Consider the following 20,252-nt stretch of genomic DNA (forward strand, 5'->3'; position numbering starts at 1 on the left):
GAGTGGGTGGAAATGGGGCTCCAAAAGGAATGGGAGGGGTCTCCTCCAGGAAGATACCACAGGGACAAGTGGGAAGTCTGAGAACATTCTAAAAGCACCATCAGTGCCCTTGGGCACAGGGTAGGGTACCAAGTCACCATGTGAACCATGTCCTTTCAAGGGTGGCCCTCCGTAATCAGCCCTGGAGAGCAGGGGCTTGGCCTGGGGTACGGTTACTTCCTCCGGGTGTAGGTGGGTTGTGGGGGCTGATCCTGGGGACGAAGTCACCACCACCTTGCCCCCAAGCAGTAGCCCCCTCTCCCCCTAGGGCGGGTGCAGAGCAGGAGGGCTGTCTCTGCGCCGCCCCCTCCCCGCGACACATACCTTGACCACAGCAGAGCAGCTGGGAGGCTATTTATAAAGGCGGGTGAGATCAGCGGCCCGAGGCTATAAATGCGCAGGCTGCGGCAGGGCCCCATTTGAGTAGCCGCCTGGGGCGCCGGAGCTGCGGGCTGCGGACTGCGTGGCCACAGCCGGGATGAGTGCCAGTGCGGGCAGGGGTGGCGGTGGCGGAGACAGCGGCAGCAGCAGCAGGTAGGGCTCGGCCCGGGCACCCGGGGCCCCTGGCGCCTCGCGCGCTCACTGCCCGCCCACCCCACCTGCAGCTCGCAGGCCTCCTGCGGGCCCGAGTCCTCGGGCTCTGAACTAGCCCTGGCCACGCCAGCACCCCGAATGCTACAGGGGCTCCTGGGCTCTGATGACGAGGAACAGGAGGACCCCAAGGACTACTGCAAGGGTGAGGCTTGGCCTTGGGCGCATGCAGCCATATGCCACTGCAGGGGCCCTGGACAGAGCAGGCCCAAGTGGGCTAGATGGCCAGCTGGGCTGAGCTGTCCTGGGGGGTAGGGGAGGAAGAGGTCCCCCGTGATCTATCAGCTCCCTTCGGCAGGCGGCTACTACCCAGTGAAGATCGGTGACCTGTTCAATGGGCGGTACCACGTGGTGCGCAAGCTGGGCTGGGGCCACTTCTCCACCGTCTGGCTGTGCTGGGACATCCAGTGAGTGTCCCCTTTTGCCTTCAGGGCACAGCGCTGGCTGGGATCCTGCCGCTGGCCTTGGTTGGGGCCACCACAATGTACCCCTGTGGCTCTGGCCAGGGCCGCAGCCTACAAGGGCGTTGGTATTGCAGGCGCAAGCGCTTTGTGGCCCTAAAAGTGGTGAAGAGTGCAGGGCATTACACAGAGACAGCTGTGGATGAGATCAAGCTCCTGAAATGTGTGAGGCACCTCCCCTACCCTCTCCTAGCTCCCCTGGAGCTGCCTGGGGCCTGGTGATGTGGGTGCAGGGCCTGCTGGGGCTTGGCGGGGCAGGGCGGGGCTCTGAGGGGCAGACTCCAGCTGGCTCTGCCGGAGTGGGAGGACCTGGCAGAGGGACAGGAGGGGCCAGTGGCCTTTCCCTTCAGCAGGACCCAGCTGGAGCAGGAAGGGTGTGGGGGAGAGGTGCTTCAGAGGATGCCGAAGGGAACAGTTGGTGAGGGGCAGGTTGGAACCACCTGTGGTCCTTTGGCTTTTGCTCCAGGTTCGGGACAGCGACCCTAGTGACCCCAAAAGAGAGACCATTGTCCAGCTCATTGATGACTTCAGGATCTCAGGCGTTAACGGAGTCCGTATCCTTTGCTGGATGAGCAGTGTGGCAACAAAGGGACCAACTAATGCCTTCCCAGCTACTTGAACCTCAGTTTGCTGATCTGCACGATGGGGCTTTATCCCTCCCAGTGGCACTAGTCTATGAAATAACCCCACCCCTTTGGGTAACTGTGCCTACACGGGGGGAGACCAGGTTGTTGTTAGTGATCCACGGACGTTGCTTAGTTACCCCCAAGTGACAGGGGGCTGCCTCTGCAGCAGTGCCTTCCTTTTGGGGGACTGCCAAGATGCCCTTTAACGTAACTGGGCATAGCGGTGAGGCAGGCCTGAAAGGCCTCCATCTCTGCCCCTCCAGTTGTTCCCTCTCTAGTATGACCACAAAATGTACCATCCTGACCGGCACACCTCGAGTGACAGGGACACTATAAATAATGCTGGGATAATGGTGACCGCCAGGACCGCCTGGGGCTGAGGGTGGGTGGGGCCTATGCCCCAGCTGTGTGCCCACTGGCCACCTTCACTCCTGGCCACAGACGTGTGCATGGTGCTGGAGGTCCTGGGCCACCAGCTCCTTAAGTGGATCATCAAGTCCAACTACCAGGGCCTGCCTGTGCCCTGTGTGAAGAGCATTGTGAGGCAGGTGAGTGCTACCCACTCGGCTGCCCAGTCCAGCCCAGCTGGGGCTGGTGCTCAGGTGTGGCCCTCCCTAGGTGCTGCATGGCCTGGACTACCTCCACACCAAGTGCAAGATCATCCACACAGACATCAAGCCTGAGAACATTCTGCTGTGTGTGGGCGATGCATACATCAGACGCCTGGCAGCCGAGGCCACGGAGTGGCAGCAGTCAGGGGCCCCGCCCCCACCCCGTTCCACAGGTACCAAGAGCCTGTACAGGATGGGGCAAGGGCCTCTGGGCCTCAGCTCTTGCCTGAGCCTCTGTTCCTCTCTCCCCGCACCCCAGTCAGCACCGCCCCCCAGGAAGTCTTGGTAAGTCGGGATACCCCTTTGCCCATGCCTCCTCTCTCCGCCTGAGCGAACTGGGGCCATCTCTCCAAGCTCAGGCCCTTAGCCACACTGGCTCCACCCCACCTCCATGGCACTCCTGCCTGGATGAGTGAGGCACAGAGTGGGTCACATGTCCCAAACCGCCTCAGTGGAAGGACACTGTGTCTTCTCCTAATGGTCACTTCAGGCCACCTTAGGTGGGGTCGGGAGGGGACAGGGAACAGATCTTCTCCCTCCTATAGAGCTTTAGGGAGTGGGACAGGCAGGGAGGCAGAGAGATGGGTGAGGAACTGGTGCCAAGGGTGGGCCAGAGGGTGGTGGTGCCACATTCTGGCATCCAAGGGAGCCCTGGGGCCTGGAGGCCTTGTCCCTTATTGGGTGTGCAGGGAAACTCCCACTGTCAGGCTGACTAGGGGTGGGCGCCAGGAACCTTGGGGTGACCCTGGCTCTGACAGCAGACCGGTAAGCTGTCCAAAAACAAGAGGAAGAAGATGAGGCGCAAACGGAAACTGCAGAAGCGACTGCTGGAGGAGCGGCTGCGGGACCTGCAGAGGCTGGAGGCCATGGAGGCGGCGGCTCAGGCCGAGGGTGAGGCACCGGAGGGGTGCCGGGCCCCAGCGCAGCATGGGCCACATGGTACACGCTCACATGCTGCCTCTACCTCATCTCCTCAGACTCCAGCTCAAGACTAGAGGGGGGCAGCGGCTCCACCTCCTCTTCAGGCTGCCACCCTGGGGGGGCCGGGGCAGGCCCCTCCCCAGCTTCCTCCTCCCCGACCCCAGCGGGTGACCGCAGCCTCAGCCCCTGTTCGCAGAGCTCCGGCTTCTCGGGCTCCCTCTTCTCTCTTGCTTCGGGCTCCATCCTCTCTGGCTCGTCCACTCAGCGTGAGACCGGGGGCCTCCTGTCACCCAGCAGTAAGTTGAGTGGCGGGCACCAGGTGGCAGGGCCAAGAGGAGTCGGACCAGCTCAGTCTCTCTCCCTTCTCTTCCTTCCCCAGCATCATTTGGTGCCTCAAACCTCCTGGTGAACCCCCTGGAGCCCCAGAACGCAGACAAGATCAAGGTCAAGATCGCGGACCTGGGAAATGCCTGCTGGGTGGTATGACAGAGCCCTGCAGTGCAGCGCTGGGGGCCTTGGTATGAGGGTGGAGGCACAGGCCCACTCTTGGGGAGCCCCCCCACTACAGGCCTGTGGTACACACGACCCACTGGTTCAGCTGGGGGCACGAGCTAGCATCAGTCCTGCCCAGTCAGCAGAACTGGGCCATGGCAAGGGGCAGGGGCCTACTAGGAAGGGGCCAGTCCCCTTCCAGGGAGATGTGGGGACCCTGAGGCTCAGAGCAAGCCCCATCAGAGCTCCTTGGGTGCACAGACCAGAGGTGGGCGTGGGGTTCACTGGGGCAGGCTAGCCTTGGTCCCCAGCTCCTGTCCCCAGGGCTCCCCTTGCCTCCAGCACAAGCACTTCACTGAGGACATCCAGACGCGGCAGTACCGGGCCGTGGAGGTGCTGATCGGCGCTGAATACGGCCCCCCAGCGGACATCTGGAGCACGGCGTGCATGGTACGCCTGCCGGGCTGCTCTGCGCCCAGGCCCTCTGGCTCTCCTGCCAGCAGCCTCACCTTCTTCCCAACTTCCAGGCCTTTGAGCTGGCCACCGGTGACTACCTGTTTGAGCCTCACTCTGGAGAAGACTACAGTCGCGATGAGGGTAGGGCAGGCGGGCCCTGGGCTCAGCCTCGGGGCCTCCCAGGCCCCCACCTGCACCCCAACCTCCTCTCCGTCCGCAGACCACATCGCTCACATCGTGGAGCTTCTGGGAGACATCCCCCCGGCCTTCGCCCTCTCGGGCCGCTACTCCCGGGAGTTCTTCAACCGGAGAGGTGGGTACCTGAGCAGGCTCAAGCCACCTGGCCGTGGGGAGGGTGGGGCAGGGCTCTTGTGTTCTGAAATAGAGGGAACCCAGAAGCCACAGGCCTTCCTGGCAGAGCCCAAGTACCAGGCAGGCCTGGGGACGGACCCTGACGCCCACCTGACCCACCCTCAGGAGAGCTGCGACACATCCACAACCTCAAGCACTGGGGCCTATACGAGGTACTCATGGAGAAGTATGAGTGGCCCCTGGAGCAGGCCACGCAGTTCAGCGCCTTCCTGCTGCCCATGATGGAGTACATCCCCGAAAAGCGGGCCAGCGCGGCCGACTGCCTCCAGCACCCCTGGCTCAACCCCTAAGCCCTGCCTCCCAGCTCTCAGTGCCTTGAGGGAAGCAGGCCAACTCCCGCCGCACTGCAGGAGCTGCCCTCTGCCCCCCACCCCCATGGCAGGGCAGACAGATGCAGGGCTAGGGACCAGGCCCATCTTTCAGAATGTGTTCTGCTCACGGTCCTCCTGCAGAGTCCTCAGAGGGGGAAAGAAGTGTGTGTGTCTCTTTCTTAATAAAGTGTGAACTGAAGCACCCGCGTCCTAGAGTGAGGGAAGCACGTGGCCAAGAGCTGGGGCAGAAGCTAGTTTATTCTGGGGTCTGCCTACCGAGCTGGCTGAGGGTGCTGGGGTAAGGGAGGGATCTGAGGAGTGAGCCAGGATGGTCCCAGAGACAACCTAGGCCTCCACGGCCCTGCCATTGATGATGCGGATGTGGCGGATGATGTCCTGGATGGCTTCGGATGTGGTGCCCTGGCCCCCGATGTCTGGAGTGTGCATCTGTAGGAGATGGGCTAGCTGGGGCACACACCAGGCCCCGCCAACACCCTCCACCTCACAGGTGGCCCATGGCTACCCACTGTCTCCCATGGCTTGCAGGGGCTGGAACTGCCACCAAGGGGGCAGTGGTACCAGCTAAGGCCCAGAAACCCTATCTATCTGGTACTATCCTCACTTTGGGGCCCCAGGCCCCAGTCAATCCGGATTAGAGGAGGGAGGCTGAGGGGCACGGGAGGGAACAAGAGGAGCCTCACGTTTTCATTGTCCATGGACGCCAAGACAGCCTTGCGGATGGAGGTGGCATAGGAGTGGAGCCTAGAGGAGGGGAGAACCAGATTCGGTCCTCAGGGCCTAGAGGCTGACCAGCAGGTTCACGGCCAGGCATTGGGAAGCCACTTACTTGAGGTGGTCTAGCATCATGCAACTCGCCAGCAGAGTAGCTGTGGGGTTGGCAATGTTCTTATTGGCGATACTCTTGCCTGTGTTCCTCGTAGCCTAAAAGAGGCAAGATGGAGGAGAGTAGGTGGAGAATGTAACAACATAGAGCAGATGATTCTACTCACGTGAAGCATCCAGAGACAGGAAGCAGATGAGTGGGTGCTAGGGAGGGACTGGGGAGGGTCTGCTAATTGGGACAGGGTTTCCTTTTGGGGTGATGAAAACGTTCTAGAATGAGACAGTGGCGATGGTTGCCCGACTCTGGATATTCTAAAAACCATTGGATTGTGCACTTGGAATGGTCAAACAGCATGCTACGGGAATCATACCACAACAAGGCTGTAAGGGGAAGACCGTGGGGCTGCACCTGAGCCTTGGCGTTTCTGGTGGCACTCACCGTCTCAAACACTGCGTACACGTGGCCATAGTTGGCCCCAGCCACGAGGCCTGGGCCCCCGACCAACCCCGCACAGACATTGTTGACGATGTTGCCGTAGAGATTGGGCATCACCATGACATCAAACTGCTGGGGCCGAGACACTAGCTGTGGGGCAAGGAAGGGGCTGAGGAACAGATTTGGGAGCACGAGTCCAAGAAGCACAGGGCACCCAGGGCAGGAGGTGACAGAGCTGTGTAGGCTACCTACCTGCATGGTGGTGTTATCCACAATCATGTTCTCGAAGGTGATCTGGGGGTAGCGGGCTGCCACCTCCCTACAGCACTGGAGGAAGAGCCCGTCACCCAGTTTCCTAGAAAGGGGAGGGAACAGGACACTAGCTCGGTCCATCACAATTAGCCAGAGGGCCAGGGTGTGCAGAGAGCCACGGCAGGCTGAGGTCTAACTTCTAACCTGCTCCTCACCTGCAGCAAGGGCATAACCCTGTTCCACCTCCCCTAAGTGTGGGCTGTGGCAAGGTCCCGGGGCAACAGGGCACACACCTGGGTGTGGTGTGGCCCCCTGGTAGGTGGCTGAGGTCTTGGATGCTAAGGCCCTGAGAGCAGGCCCAAGTGGGCTGCTATAGCTGCTTCAGGGCTACTCACAGAGGGGGCAGGATGGGAGGGACATACATGATGTTGGCTTTGTGCACGGCCGTCACTTTCTTGCGCCCACTCTCCTGGGCCAGCTTGAAGGCGTATTCAGCAATACGCAGGGACTTGGCCTTGGTGATGATCTTCAGGCTCTCCACTACTCCTGCCACACTCTGAGAAGGGGACAGGGGAGAAGGGACCCGTGTCCTGTTGGGGCCTGCCTCAGAGAGCCCATCGGAGAGCCAAGCTGGCCAAGTGGGCTGGCACGACGAGGGCACAGTGGGAAGCAGCCCTGTCTCTCGGTATTTCTGGCTTCTCCCTTAAGCACAGGCCCCGACGCTTTGAGGTATGCCTGTTTCTGGTTCTTTAAGGTCTCCCCTCAACATGGACCATGGCCAAGCTCATCCCTAGCCCCCATGACTCAAGAGGGTAACCCAGGCCTTGCCGACCTCATGCTCCAGGCTGCTGTACTCGCCCTCTGTGTTTTCCCGGACGATGAGGATGTCTATGTCCTTGTGCCGGGTCACCACTCCTGGCAGGCTCTTACAGTGGATGACATTGGCGTAGAGGTCCAGGCTGGTGCTGGGAGGAGACAGAGAAGAGGCAGGCTAGGCCTGATTGGCAGCTGGCCAGGACCAGACTCTGCTGGCACACCTCACCCAGGCCCCCACCAAGCCACAGCCCCATGCGCTTGGCTCTCACCGAAGGATGTTGTTTCGGGATTTGTGGGATGGTGGCAGGTTATGGTTTGTTTCAATGTTGCCTACAGAACACAAAACAAGACAGGCAGGCTGGAGAGGGCCCCCCCAGGCTCAGCCTTGGTGTCACATTCCTGACCCAGGGAATGTGTGCCAAAGGCTGCTTGAATCAGAGGAGATTTCAGCAGCAAAAATACTTCGTGGTATACTAGAATGCAACTTCCAACGTAAGCCCCATGAGGGCAAAGCGGCATGTGTGTGTGTTTTGTTCACTGATGGGTTCCCAGGATCTAGATGGCACCTGGCACATAGAAGGCACCCTATTTACTGGGTGAATGAATGTACAAATGAATGAAGAAGGGTTGGCAGCTGGCCAGCAGGCCATGCCATCGCCCATCCAGGGTCTGGCTCAATAGAAAGTGACCATTCCTGCTTACTAACAGGCTGGCTGGTCAGGCCAACGCCAGCAGGGTGACCTTGACCATGGTTACTGTCAGGCCCCACATCAAGGTACCACACAAGCCCCCACTCAGGGGCAGGCAGGAGCTGCTTGGACAAGGCCAGACTGGCCCAGGGCATCCAGAAGAAGGGAAGCAGGGGGCCAGTTGCCATTGGGACCAGGCAGTGAGAGGGTACCAAGCAGAGAGGCTTTTCTCGGCAGCCCACAAGGGCCACCTATCCCTCCAAACTGTACCCTGCCCACACTAACTTCACCCAGAGTGCCCAGGGCACCCTGTGGTTGGCATGCAGGCCCCTCCACTTGACTGCCAGGGCCTGGGGCTCTACCTGGGTTCATCTTTGCTCACATGCTCCTCCCACAGAGCAGGCAATTAGCTTAAGTTTGCAGAATGAGTGACAGAAAAAGTTTAAGGACCTGAACCAAACCAAGGCAAACTCAAGAAAGGCTGCTAGAATCCTATCTGTGCCATCCACAGCTTTGCCGGCTAGAGCCAAGGCAGCAGGCAGAGGGTCAGAACTGCATCTCTGTGACATCTGGTCTGTGAAGAAAGACTCTGAGGATCAAAGCTGACCCCAGCAGAGAGGGCTATCTAAGAAGGGAACGAGCGGGATGGGAGGGAGCCTGTCACTGGACAGGCTCACACACAGCTATTTCCACCAAGATCTCAGGGTCACAGCATGAACAGGCCCACAGAAGCTTCCACCCAGTCTCCGAGCACAAGGGTCTTCTCTAGCCAGAGAAGATCTGAAATCAGAGCCGTGGGGCCCCACAAGGGTCAGCTTGGAGATATAAGGAATCATGCGTAGGGCCCCACCCTGGCCTCTGGCCCCGGAGCTCACCCTTTAGAGCCACACGGTTCCGACGGATGGCCATGATGGCATTGCGGATGTCCTCTTCATCAGCATTGGAACTCACGTGCACCTCCTCAAAGTCCACAGGCACACATGCGTGCCTGGGGCAGAGCAGGGTCAGGGAGGCTGGCCCAGGGCCTCCGCCACACCTCCTCCAGGAAGCTTGCCAGGCTGCCGGGTGCAGAGGCCCCTCCCCTGTTGCTGCCTGCCCTGACCTGGCTCTGGCTAGGGAGAGACTGGGCCCACCTGCACTGACTGATGGGGACACGCCTGAACTCCCCAATGCACACTGTTACCAGGACCGGTGCGACCTTCCCCATGTCCAGGCCAGACTGGCAGGATCAGAGGCACTGGGATGCAAGGCCTGGCCTCACAGGCCCTCCTGCCATCACCTCACCAGGTGTTCCCGGTATCCTCTTGGCACAAAGCTCTCAGGGGCCCCCAGCTGGGCCCAGGGAACAACCCTCCCTGAGGGACAAGGCAAGGAGAGGTGGGCCCAGGGTCTCTGTACCTGAACACAGACTTGACATGCAACATGAGCTCTGGCCCAATGCCATCCCCCGGGATCATAGTCACTGTGTGCCGCCCACCATACTTAGCCGACGGAGGCTGGAAGGAAGGGGATGGCGAAGGTGGGCCTTCAGGTACTCCCAAGTGCTCCCAAGCTCAGTGCCCAAGAGCTCAAGCCAGTTCCCTTCTGCCCACCAGCACTGATCCCAAAGGCTGGCTAATTGCAAGGTGCCAAACTGGGGTACGCCCATCCCACACAGGGCTGCTCATCTGGGACTCCCTGGTCAGCAGCAGTCCCCACCCCTATCTGGACTTTGGTCAACCCCAAAGCATCTAAGAGCCCCCAAATCAAACAGGCAGAGAAGAATACTCACAATTGTTTGTTGCTAGAGGGGAAACAGAAAGGAAGAAGACATAATCAGCCAAGGTTGGAAGAACAAGGCTGTGACCAAGGAACTGGGGCCTTTTTCCTGGGGATGCTGTCTAGCACAATTCAGGGAAGGGGAGAAGTGGGTAACCTCTGGAGACCGCACCTCACAGGGAAGGACGCAGAGGACCAGGGGGCAAAGAGGCACGGGCACATGTGCACACACATACATGCACACAAACACGCATGTGTAAGCGCGCGCACACACACACACAGGCAGGTACTTACTGAGGAGATGCTCCTCCAGGGGGCCTCATGGGCACCTAGAACCTGGCAAAAAGAACCCAAATACCAATGTTTGTCGTCCAGGTCAGAAAGTCAAGTTGCCCAGGGTTGGCACTGTGCGCAGATACACCCCCACTTGTGCACCACCATCCTGTGAACAATAGCACACAATATGCCCCCAGACAGATGGCTCCGAAGCCTCTGTTTTCCAAGGACTGGCCCACTGAAGCACCATGCAAAGTGGTTTCGCCCCTTCCTGCCTCCTTCAGTTCTTTGGTCAATTTATTTAAAAATGTACGTCTCCCCGCTTTTTTTGCTTCTGATTCTACCTTGGCCAATCATTCTTGCTTGGTGACATTTGTAACATGGGAAAATTGGCAAACTAAACCTGGTACCATAGGGAAATCATTACAACAAACCACAGGTCCATGACAACAATAATGTTATCACTTCTTTTATCATTTTTCCTTATTACAAAAGCGGCACACAATCACCATAGAAAAAGCAGAACAGGGAGATAACAAGCCTCCCTGAGACAAGCACTGCCAGCCCCCTGGGGAAAGGCCCCCCAGAGTAGAAACTGAAAGCAAATGTGTATGGAAATCCAGCCATTTCTAGAAGATTGAAAACAGATTCAATCTCTAGGAAGGCTTTCAGAAAGGACTGCAAAACTGCTTCATGGTCTAGCGAGATGACAAATTGTCCCCAACCCCCCGATTAGGAAACACCTGACAGCTTCAGAGTAAAAGCTAAGCCAAGCAGGCCAGGTGCTAAGAACTGACCCACTGTCCTGGAAGGAGAAAAGATGCCCATGTCCCAGGTCCCACTGCAGGAGGGCTTTCCTCTCCTCCCTGCTGTGGCCCACCTAGGAACACATTCGAGATAGTGGCAGAGCCAAGGTCCTCCTTGTCACTTAGAGACACTCTGCCACTTGCGTACCAGGCAGCAGAGTGTTCTAGCCGATGGGAGAGGCACCATGGCCATTCTTCAAAGAGCTGTGCCTTCCCACTAGAAGTCTAGAAGGCACAGGCGGAGTCTGACCGTTCCCTGTCTGGGTCCACCTGGGCAGCATTCATAAGTGGCCCACTTGCACAAGCTCTGGCAGTGCAGGTGTGCTACTCACTGGCCCAAGTCTGGGGTTAGGAGGTGGTGACTACTAGGACCAGAGCCCCAAGGGTACTTCAGCTGATCTGTGCAGCACCTGGATCTACAGCCACAGGCACACTTGGGACTTTTCTGTGTCCTTTCTAGCACCTGTCAAGGTCTGGATTCATCTTATTTGTAGGTTCTCAATATAAGTGCCCAGAAGGTGGCTAAGACAGCCCTTCCTCCAGGGAGCCTTCCCTGATGCCCTATGGCTGCTAAGTTGGGCTTGCAAGGCCCTACCTATTCTCTTCCCCCACCATCTGCGGACATCTCTCCAGGTTATGGCTGCCTTGCCTCCTCCCTAACCCCTAAGCCCCTGAGAGCAGAAGCCGTGTCTGTCTGGTCTCCCACTGCCACTCTAGGTAGGTATGCAGCACAGTGCCTGGCCCAAAGCTGGAACACAAGGAACACTGCTGAGTGAACAAGCACATCAGAAAATGAAGAAAGAAATAGAGACTAGGAGACCTCGCTTCAAATCTACCATCTGCTACTCTTGAGATGGCTTTGTGTCTTGATCTGAAATCCACAAAGGTGTCTACTTTAGGTGACTGTTGGAAAGATTCCATGAGAGGAGCTATGTGAGCTGTACACAGTCCCTAGCAGGGACTCCAGCTGTGCTAAGGCAGCCTGCCCCTTCACCCACCAGTCCCTCCAATCAGAGTTCAAGGCTGGTATCCCTGGGGGGGAGGTGGGGCTGACTCCCACTGCTTCCAACAGTAACTCCTCCTAGGCTTTAACTGTGGCAGTAGGTGAGCCAGCCTCTGGAGGACCCCCACTGGGCCTGGTTGAAAGCCTGTGCACCTCCCCCAAGGATGGCAACATCACCACCAGGGTTGAACCTCTCCTGCACTTGGTCCCTACACCAGAGGTTCCTTTGGGCTTTGGCCGATGACCCAGAGAGCTCCCCAGATAGAGACTTCCCTGACCTTACTTTACAGATGCAGGCACTTTCCTTCAGGGGGTCACAAAGGTTGCACCCAGGTTGCCCTGTATAGTTTCCAATCAAAGGAGCCCAGTATGAGGCAGGATGGGATATGCACATGCCTCCTGCTCTTCCATCATCCTTTGATAGGTACAGAGAAAGAAAGGGGTCCAGGGTAGTATGTGCTCTTGCTGAAGGGTCCCCACATGCCACATCTTAAGCCTACTGAGGGTCTGCTCTTTGGCATGTTTCTGTTCGATCAAGTGCCAAGGGTAGCTGAATGTTTTCCCAGGAAGCCCCAATTAGTGGGACCCAAGATCTGGGGCTCCTCTCTAAAGGTTCTCATACCCAGGAAAAGCAGTCTCAGGTCAAGGCACTGCCCAACTACCAATCATTCACTGTGCCCCACTCCCACCCCAACAAACACAAGCACACTCACACAGGGGAGGTCAGAGAGGAGACAAATATCTTCAAGAGCCTACAGGAACCCAGCTGCTAGAGCCATCAATGCCTCTAGAAAGCCTCTATATACTGTTGTCCTTTCATCAGCAAGTTGGAAGTCAGCATTTCAAAGAGAACTCCCTAAGGCACAAGCTTCCGCAGGGATCAGAGGGAGGAAACATAGCAAGCAGAAGTGTCCATGGGGGCCGGGCACGGTGGCTCACGCCTGTAATCCTAGCACTCTGGGAGGCCGAGGCGGGTGGATCCCTCAAGGTCAGGAGTTCGAGACCAGCCTGAGCAAGAGCGAGACCCCCGTCTCTACTAAAAGTAGAAAGAAATTATCTGGACAACTAAAAAAATTATATATAGAAAAAACTAGCCGGGCATGGTGGCACGTGCCTGTAGTCCCAGCTACTCGGGAGGCTGAGGTAGGAGGATGGCTTGAGCCCAGGAGTTTGAGGTTGCTGTGAGCTAGGCTGACGCCATGGCACTCTAGCCAGGGCAACAGAGCCAGACTCTGTCTCAAAAAAAAAAAAAAAAAGAAGTGTCCATGGGGAGTGTCAGCAAAGACACAACGTTCTGGAAGGGTTAGTATTGGCAGGATCTTTTGAGACCCCTCCCCTCACTGGACAGCGGGGAAACTGGAACCCAAAGAGAGGAGGGGACTGGCCAAGGGCCACACAATGGGTTAGTGGAGGAGCAAGGCCTGGAGGCCCGATCTCTTATATCCTGGGGCCAGCTGGCTTGCTACTGCTTCAGATGGTTTCCAACCCACCCGGGACCTAAGTTATCCTCATCTTAAGTGTGTGTAAGGAAACAGGAATCAAACCTGAATAACCAAGACCCCAGACACAGAACTTCGCAAGAAATGCCCTCTTCCCTCACAGCTTCCCGCCCGCGCCATCCTCAGAAACACTGGCTCCCTTCCATTCCAAGAGCCTCAAAGGGAAGGGCATCTGAGGCTCTAAGAATGTGGGAGGGATCATGGGTGACTAGCAAAGTCTGATTCTTTGCCACCAAGACAGGTGGCAAAGGTGTCCAAGCGAGGGAAACCCATAGAGGATCTGACTCTAGGAACGGGATTCCCAAAGCGGTACGAGAAAGGAGGGCCGGGACACGTGACTGTCTCAGAAGGGCTCCGACAAGGACACTTGGAAGGAAGGAAGTGACACCTGGCCGCCACGGCACACTCTCCCGGCCTGCCCAGAGACCCTCCGCCACCAAGTGCAAAGCCCAGGGGTGGCCGGACCAGGGCCAACTTCGGACAATCTCCTCACTGACAGCGGAGGCGGCCAATCAACCCTGGCGTGCAGCCCTCTCCCCGCCCCGCGTGGGGCCCACAGCCAATCGGACTCCAGGCTGCTCCGAGAGCAGCTGTCCCCCAACCCTCACCCCCAGCGAGCGCTGCGACTGTCCCGTGGCCTGCTCCACGCTCACCTCCCAAGGACAGCAGAGAAGGGCAGGCCTGAGTACTGCCTTCGCGGCGCCGCCGCCGGCAGCCGTCACCACCTTCAGCGCCATGATGGAAAGTGAGAGCCACCTCACGTCCCAACGCGCAGACACCGACCTCGCGAGAGTTCGTTAGGGCGAGAAGTCCTCGAGGCAGGCTCGGGCCGGGCACTGCGCACGCGCGCGGCTGCGCCGATTCCCACGCCCCCTTCCGGCGCCTAGAGCGCCTCCGCCGCCGCCGCCATCTTGGTGGGGGGGCGCGACTAGCTGGGCCTCGGCTTGGGGAGGGGACACGTCAGTGCGGCCAGCGACGTCACGAGGCCAGCTGGGCCAGCCGGCGCGTGATTGGCTTGCCGCTGCCACTTACGCGTCGCGCTTCCTCGTCTGACCCTCGTGTTCAGGGCAGGTCGCTCTCTTTTTCCCTCGGCAGAGAAGAGGCGATGGCGACGATGGCATCCCTCGGCGCCCTGGCGCTACTCCTGCTGTCCGGCCTCTCATGCTGCTCAGGTAGCGGCCTGGCCAGAGCTTCTTTCTGGCGAGCCTCTGTCCCACGCAGGTGGTGCTGGGGGGAGGAGGGGTGCGGGCGAAGCGGGGGTCTGGCCCTTCTCGGGCCCGTCGCTGGGGGCTGGGCCTTCCAACGAGAGGCAGGTCGCCTCGGGGCGCGGCAACCAAAAGCACCACACATGTTTACCCAGCAGCCAGGCTGCTGGGAGAAACAGCCATATCTTTTCCTTGTCTGCTCATGCGAAGAAAAGTCTCAGAGTCTCCACTGTCTCCCGGCCCCCAGCTCTAGCAGGGTGACACATGTCCCTGCTCCTGCTCCCAGAGGAGGGTCTGCCAGGAGCAAAGCTCTAGAGCGCAGAGCGATCGCGGCGGGGAGCCACATGGGCCGGTGCTGTGCGGGCCAGGCTTCCTCGGGAAGTGAGAGCTAAGTGAGGAGAGGGAGCAAGGACGTTCCAGGCAGAGAGCAAGAGAGGGGCGAGCGGACCTTGAGTGCCAGGCCCCATACCAGGGTTTTCAGAAGCAGAGCTGAGCTGCAGTCTCCTTGAGTGACATTCCTGAGTGATTCTTAACACCTGGTGGCGGGGTTGAGCTCTGACTGGAGTCCAGAAGGGTGTTTAGGAGGTTGTTACAGCAGCCAGCCCCCGGCCTGGGTCCTGGGCTGGGTGGGGCTGATTTCTGCACGCTCACTCTTCTGCCGCACTTCATGCCAGCGCCTTTGGTGCCTGGAGTGTTTCACCAGCCTCACTGGCCTCCCTGCCTGCACCCTTCTCACCCACCCCTCAGCAATTCCCTGCGCTGTAGCCAGGGACATTTCCAAAGGACAGACCTGGCTGCGAAACCCTTCAGGGGCTCCACAGTGTCCACAGGAAAAAGGCCCAACTCAGCAGGACACAGAAGGGCTGTGGGACCCATTCCCTGAGAACTGCCCCCCACCGCCATTCCCAGGCATCTGCCTCCTGCTGTCTAGACCCAAAACCTCCTCTGATTTCCTTAGCTTAAGCCATCACTCTGCCAGGGCATCACATTCGGAGAACAGTTGGCTGAACAGTTGGCTACCCACTTGGGGTAGCATTTGCTTCACACCCTCCCATGTAGGTGGCACCCTTCCTTTGCTGTGGTCCTCTGTGGTTATGGAGATTGCTAAGCCAGGGACCTTTCTGTCAGAGCTGCCCAGTTTGAGGGGACAAGTCGTGCCTCCAGATCCAGAGCCTCTCCCATTTGCTTCCCTCGGGAAACACTGGGACCACTCTTGTCCTTCTGTCAACTGGCTGGGGGCAGAGACCTTTTCCCTCATCTCGAAAGCCCTGTGTACTGCCTGCACCCCACTTGGTGTCTCTGCCGAGGATGCCTTCACTAAATTGGGCTGTGCATGGCTCTGAATTGAGGCTGGCCTGTCCCCCTGGGCTTCCAGGGTATTTCAGGGCCCAGGCAGGCTGTTACATGGCCTGCCCGTTGTAGATGTGGGCACTGATGTGAGTTGTACAGTGAATCAGGCCCTACCAACCCCAAACACACACATGCTCTTCCTTCACTGTTGCAAGGAACTCCCACCTCTGCAAGGCCTCCCCTGCCTTCCCTCATGGCCATCCCACTTTGCCACTGCATTTCGAACTGAGTACTTGAATCTGAGTCCCATATCCTACCTGTAAGGGACAGAAGGGTCCTGTGTCTCCTCAGCTGCCTGGGCCTGGGAGGTGAGGCCTTGCAGTCCCTTCTGCTTTCAGCCTAGCACACTAAAGCTGGCCTTACCCAGGTGTTTCTGTGCCTCCTCCCCACAGCAGAGGCCTGCGTGGAGCCCCAGATCACCCCTTCCTACTATACCACTTCAGATGCTGTCATTTCCACCGAAACAGTCTTCATTGTGGAGATCTCCCTGACCTGCAAGAACAGGGTCCAGGTGAGGCAGTGGGGGTTCAGCCAGGAGGATGCAGGGGTGAGAGATGGGTGTAGGGGTATGATGTGCTCCTCACTGGCAGTTGACAGAGCCCAACCTGAGGGCCCATGTCGACAGAGGGACAATAATTCCAATTCACAGGGTGTAGCAGAGATCAGGACACAGCAAGGCCCAACCCTAGCAAGCGTTTACTGATCATTTTCCTGACCTCCTTTGTGTGCTTTGCCTACACACAGTAACATGGGGTGGATACCCCACTGTTTCCAGAATGAATGTCTGGAACATGATAAAGGGCCAGGGTCAGTTCCTAGGCCCCTCTGTCCCTTTTCTGGTTGCTGTTTGCTAGTGCATCTGTTTGGGTGTTTTTAAGGTCAAGATTGAGGAACCTTGGCTTCGGCCCCTGACCTGCATTTGCAAAAGTCCAAAGAAGGAACGTGGGCCTTTTTCTGGTACAATACTCCTTGGGTGGCCGGTTGCGGTGGCTCACGCCTGTAATCCTAGCACTCCGGGAGGCTGAGGCGAGAGGATCGCTTGAGCTCAGGAGTTTGAGACCAGCCTGAGCAAGAGCAAGACGCTGTCTCTACAAAAATAGAAAAAATTAGCCAGGTGAGGTGGCACACGCCTGTAGTCCCAGCTACTCGGGAGGCTGAGGCAGGAGGATCACTTGAGCCCAGGAGTTTGAGGTTGCTGTGAGCCAGGCTGATGCCACAGCACTTTAGCCCAGGCCACAGAGTGAGACTCTGTCTCAAAATAAATAAATACATAAAAATAAAAATACTTCTTGGGTGAAATACACCTTCAACAGCCATTTGGTAACCCTTGACCCTGGTACCTCCCTTGCAGGTTCAGAGAAATAACAAGGACATTTTTTTTTTTTTTTTGAGACAGAATCTCATTGTGTTGCCCAGGCTAGAGTGCCGTGGCGTCATCCTAGCTCACAGCAACCTCAAACTTGTGGGCTTAAGCGATCCTCCTGCCTCAGCCTCCTGAGTAGCTGGGACTACAGGCATGCGCCACCATGCCCGACTAAGTTTTTCTATATATTTTTAGTTGTCCAATTAATTTCTTTCTATTTTTAGTAGAGACAGGGTCTCGCTCTAGCTCACGGCAACCTCAAACTCCTGGGCTCAAGCGAGCCTTCTGCTTCAGCCTCCCGGGTAGCTGGGACTACAGGCATGCCCGACTAAGTTTTTCTATATATTTTTAGTTGTCCAATTAATTTCTTTCTATTTTTAGTAGAGACAGGGTCTCGCTCTTGCTCAGGCTGGTTTCGAACTCCTGAGCTCAAATAATCTGCCCGCCTCAGCCTCCCGGAGAGCTAGGATTACAGGCGTGAGCCACCGCGCTCGGCCCTCGACAAGGACATTTTGAACATCCCACCCCTGTTCACAGTTAATAGGCTTGCTGTGAGTCAAGTTAGATCAGGCCATAGGGGGGATATAACCCTGTCCCCTGTCAGGGAAGACAGACACAGACAGTGACAGTTGGTTTCCTAGATGGCTCTGGGTTGTGCCAGGCCTACCTCTGTGGTTCTTGCACGGTGCCTCCTGCCAGACACTCTGCAGCCCCCCGCTGGGCCTGGCCTCCCTGCCCACAGGCCATGGCGCTAGTCCAGGCATCACAGTGGGGCCTCTGCCCATACCAAGAGGGGAGAAGGTGATTCTCCCTTTGTCTCCTCACCCAGAACATGGCTCTTTATGCTGATGTCGGTGGAAAACAATTCCCTGTCACCCGGGGCCAGGATGTGGGGCGTTATCAGGTAAGGGGTGCCGAGTTCGAGGTTGTTGAGGGAGGCTGCCTGCTCATGGGCATGACTTGAAGCCCTGGGGTTGGCTCAGTTGAGCAGGGTCAGGGTTTGTGGGCTCAGGTACAGTGCTGTGTCGGCACCGGCAGGGAAGGCCCTCATGTGTCCACTCTGCCTACCCCCTGCCAACACACCCAACCCAGGTGTCCTGGAGCCTGGACCACAAGAGCGCCCATGCAGGTACCTATGAGGTCAGATTCTTCGATGAGGAATCCTACAGCCTCCTAAGGAAGGTGGGTATGGCCTAGAGTCTTCCGTGGCCTGAAGGAGGGAGGGCACATCCCATTTCCGCAGCGATCTCTAGCCTGCTCTCCCTGCGGTCCCTTCTCCCTGGAGCTTCGGCCCTCTGGGGGCCTTGCTTATGCAGGGCAGGATGGGCCAAATGGGGGAGGTGCTGGCAGTAAGTCCTGAGCCAGGTGGGCACCTTCCCGTGCTGCTGGCCCTTCCTCGCATGTCTCTTGCCCATTTCTCTCCTCTTCTGGGTCTTGGGCAGTGTTCCTACCTCTTCTAGCTGCCCCCACCCAGGCAGCGCATCTGGCACTGGCTGACCCCAGCACCTCCCTTCCAGGCTCAGAGAAATAACGAGGACATTTCAATCATCCTGCCTCTATTCACAGTCAGTGTGGATCATCGGGTGAGTGGCCTGGTCTCGGGAACAGGGAGCTCATGGCACATCTCTTCTTTTTTGGGGGGTCAGGGTTGAGTGAAGGTTCTCATTTCTCATCGTCTCTGCAACCCCAGCCCTACCTGCTTGGCCATGATTGGCCAGCATGTCTTCGTTCCCCTGATGGAGGGTGACTGGGGCTGGCTGGTGCATTTGCCTGTCCCTCCCTGAGCTGGCTTTTGATTTCCTTTCTTGCAGGGCACCTGGAATGGGCCCTGGGTCTCCACTGAGGTGCTGGCTGCAGCGATTGGCCTAGTGATCTACTACCTGGCCTTCAGTGCAAAGAGCCACATCCAGGCCTGAGGGCCACATCCTCAGTCCTCCCTTGCTTCTTTCAATAAACAGTCACTGGCCATCACGAACACATTTGGGATACAGGGCTCCTGGCTTGCATGCTGGGGCCCAGTATCCCCTTGTCTGCCTGGACAGCAGAGGCACTGAATGGGAAAGGGGCTGGCTTTGGTCTGGGACTCCCCTTTCTCCCCAAGTGAAGCCTTCCCCGTCTGGTCCCCGCGGTGCCATGTGTCTGCCTTCTCTGTATCTCCCTCCTGGTAGCCTGCATGGTTTGTGGGTGAGGGTATGGGGGTTGTCCCCCTCCTTCCCAGCACATGACCTCATCTAGCAAAGAAGACTCTGCTTGTTCTCTCTTGCCCCAGTCCCTGTGGCACAGCAGTGTCTCCATCTGGCCACCTGTCTGGGGCGAGTCTTCCTGTGGCAGCCTTGGGAAGGGCCCTTTGACCTTCCTGGCCTGGCTCAGAGTGGAGGGCGGGGAGGAGGGCTGCTCTACCACACCTGCCAGTGGGAGTGGCATTTGGCCTGGTCAGAGAAGGCAGAGGCCCTTCCCAGCTTCCCCCAAATCCAGCAGTCAGCACCACGGTCACACATGGAGACACAGCCAGCCTTGTCTTCATACTGGCTCCTGTGTTTGGAGCTTGGGCACAAGCCACACACTGAGGCACTTTCCGTGCTTTGCTCAGTGAGTGCAGTGAGCACCCCCATCTTGCTGATGTGGTTGAAAGTGGCACGTGAACCAGCTGCCTGCAGCACACCGCTGTCCTGGGGGATAGTCCCTGCAGACCCTGGCTGCTCAGTGCCACTTCCCAGTGTGCTTTTCCTTCCAGATGGCAGGTTAGAAAACACTCCCACGCCTCTTGAGGGGCCCATCACTCCCTCTCCAAAGAGTACCAGTGCTCTCAGGATGCCTGCAGGCAGCCCTCCTACCGGCCTACTTTATAGGCCTGGTGCATGCTGGGCACTGGCCAGTTGAATGGTGTTCCTTAGTGCCACCAACAGCTCATTAGGTAGGGCGCTGGGGTACAAAAGGGCCAGGTACGAATCCCAGGTGAGCCCTTCCCAGTTGTGACATTGTGACAGTGCCTACTCTAAGGTATCAGTGAAGGGTCACTGGGACCGGCTGGCAAAGTCCAGGCGCCTGGGCGACCACTCACCATGGCTGTAACTAG

At 58.0% G+C, this 20,252-nt stretch overlaps 3 protein-coding genes across 7 annotated transcripts; 2 read left to right on the forward strand and 1 right to left on the reverse strand.

Annotated features, from left to right (window-relative positions):
- The first annotated feature begins 517 nt into the window (after window positions 1-517).
- SRPK3 (SRSF protein kinase 3) lies at window positions 518-5,079 on the forward strand. Of its 3 annotated transcripts, XM_012661992.1 has the most exons (16): window positions 518-573; window positions 645-775; window positions 929-1,037; window positions 1,169-1,256; window positions 1,558-1,645; window positions 2,159-2,265; window positions 2,336-2,501; window positions 2,588-2,613; window positions 3,090-3,219; window positions 3,306-3,345; window positions 3,445-3,545; window positions 3,629-3,729; window positions 4,084-4,191; window positions 4,269-4,338; window positions 4,418-4,510; window positions 4,675-4,859. In XM_012661992.1, exons 1-16 carry the CDS (start codon window positions 518-520, stop codon window positions 4,857-4,859), a joined length of 1,599 nt encoding a protein of 532 aa, XP_012517446.1. The 3 variants fall into 3 exon arrangements, with proteins under 3 accessions (XP_012517446.1, XP_012517444.1, XP_012517445.1); XM_012661990.1 differs by having other exon boundaries at window positions 3,087-3,219; window positions 3,306-3,545; window positions 4,675-5,079; XM_012661991.1 differs by having other exon boundaries at window positions 3,306-3,545.
- Window positions 5,080-5,123: 44 nt separating this feature from the next.
- On the reverse strand, window positions 5,124-14,197 carry IDH3G (isocitrate dehydrogenase 3 (NAD+) gamma). Of its 2 annotated transcripts, XM_012661994.1 has the most exons (13): window positions 13,912-14,197; window positions 9,969-10,010; window positions 9,688-9,699; window positions 9,315-9,412; window positions 8,792-8,904; window positions 7,497-7,557; window positions 7,244-7,376; window positions 6,834-6,967; window positions 6,412-6,514; window positions 6,163-6,309; window positions 5,728-5,822; window positions 5,582-5,642; window positions 5,124-5,327 (listed from the first exon to the last, which is right to left on the reverse strand). In XM_012661994.1, the coding sequence occupies exons 1-13, from the start codon at window positions 13,993-13,995 to the stop codon at window positions 5,226-5,228; spliced, it is 1,185 nt and encodes a 394-aa protein (XP_012517448.1). In that variant the 5' UTR covers window positions 13,996-14,197; the 3' UTR covers window positions 5,124-5,225. The 2 variants fall into 2 exon arrangements, with proteins under 2 accessions (XP_012517448.1, XP_012517449.1); XM_012661995.1 differs by lacking the exon at window positions 6,163-6,309.
- Window positions 14,187-19,402, forward strand: SSR4 (signal sequence receptor, delta). Of its 2 annotated transcripts, none has more exons than XM_012661997.1 (6): window positions 14,187-14,430; window positions 16,209-16,324; window positions 18,006-18,080; window positions 18,269-18,358; window positions 18,694-18,759; window positions 18,988-19,402. In XM_012661997.1, exons 1-6 carry the CDS (start codon window positions 14,364-14,366, stop codon window positions 19,090-19,092), a joined length of 519 nt encoding a protein of 172 aa, XP_012517451.1. In that variant the 5' UTR covers window positions 14,187-14,363; the 3' UTR covers window positions 19,093-19,402. The 2 variants fall into 2 exon arrangements, with proteins under 2 accessions (XP_012517451.1, XP_012517450.1); XM_012661996.1 differs by having other exon boundaries at window positions 14,188-14,430; window positions 16,206-16,324; window positions 18,988-19,141.
- Window positions 19,403-20,252: the final 850 nt, after the last annotated feature.

Source organism: Propithecus coquereli, unplaced genomic scaffold (genome assembly GCF_000956105.1).
Source record: "Propithecus coquereli isolate 6110/MARCELLA unplaced genomic scaffold, Pcoq_1.0 Scaffold748, whole genome shotgun sequence".
NCBI lineage: Eukaryota > Metazoa > Chordata > Mammalia > Primates > Indriidae > Propithecus > Propithecus coquereli.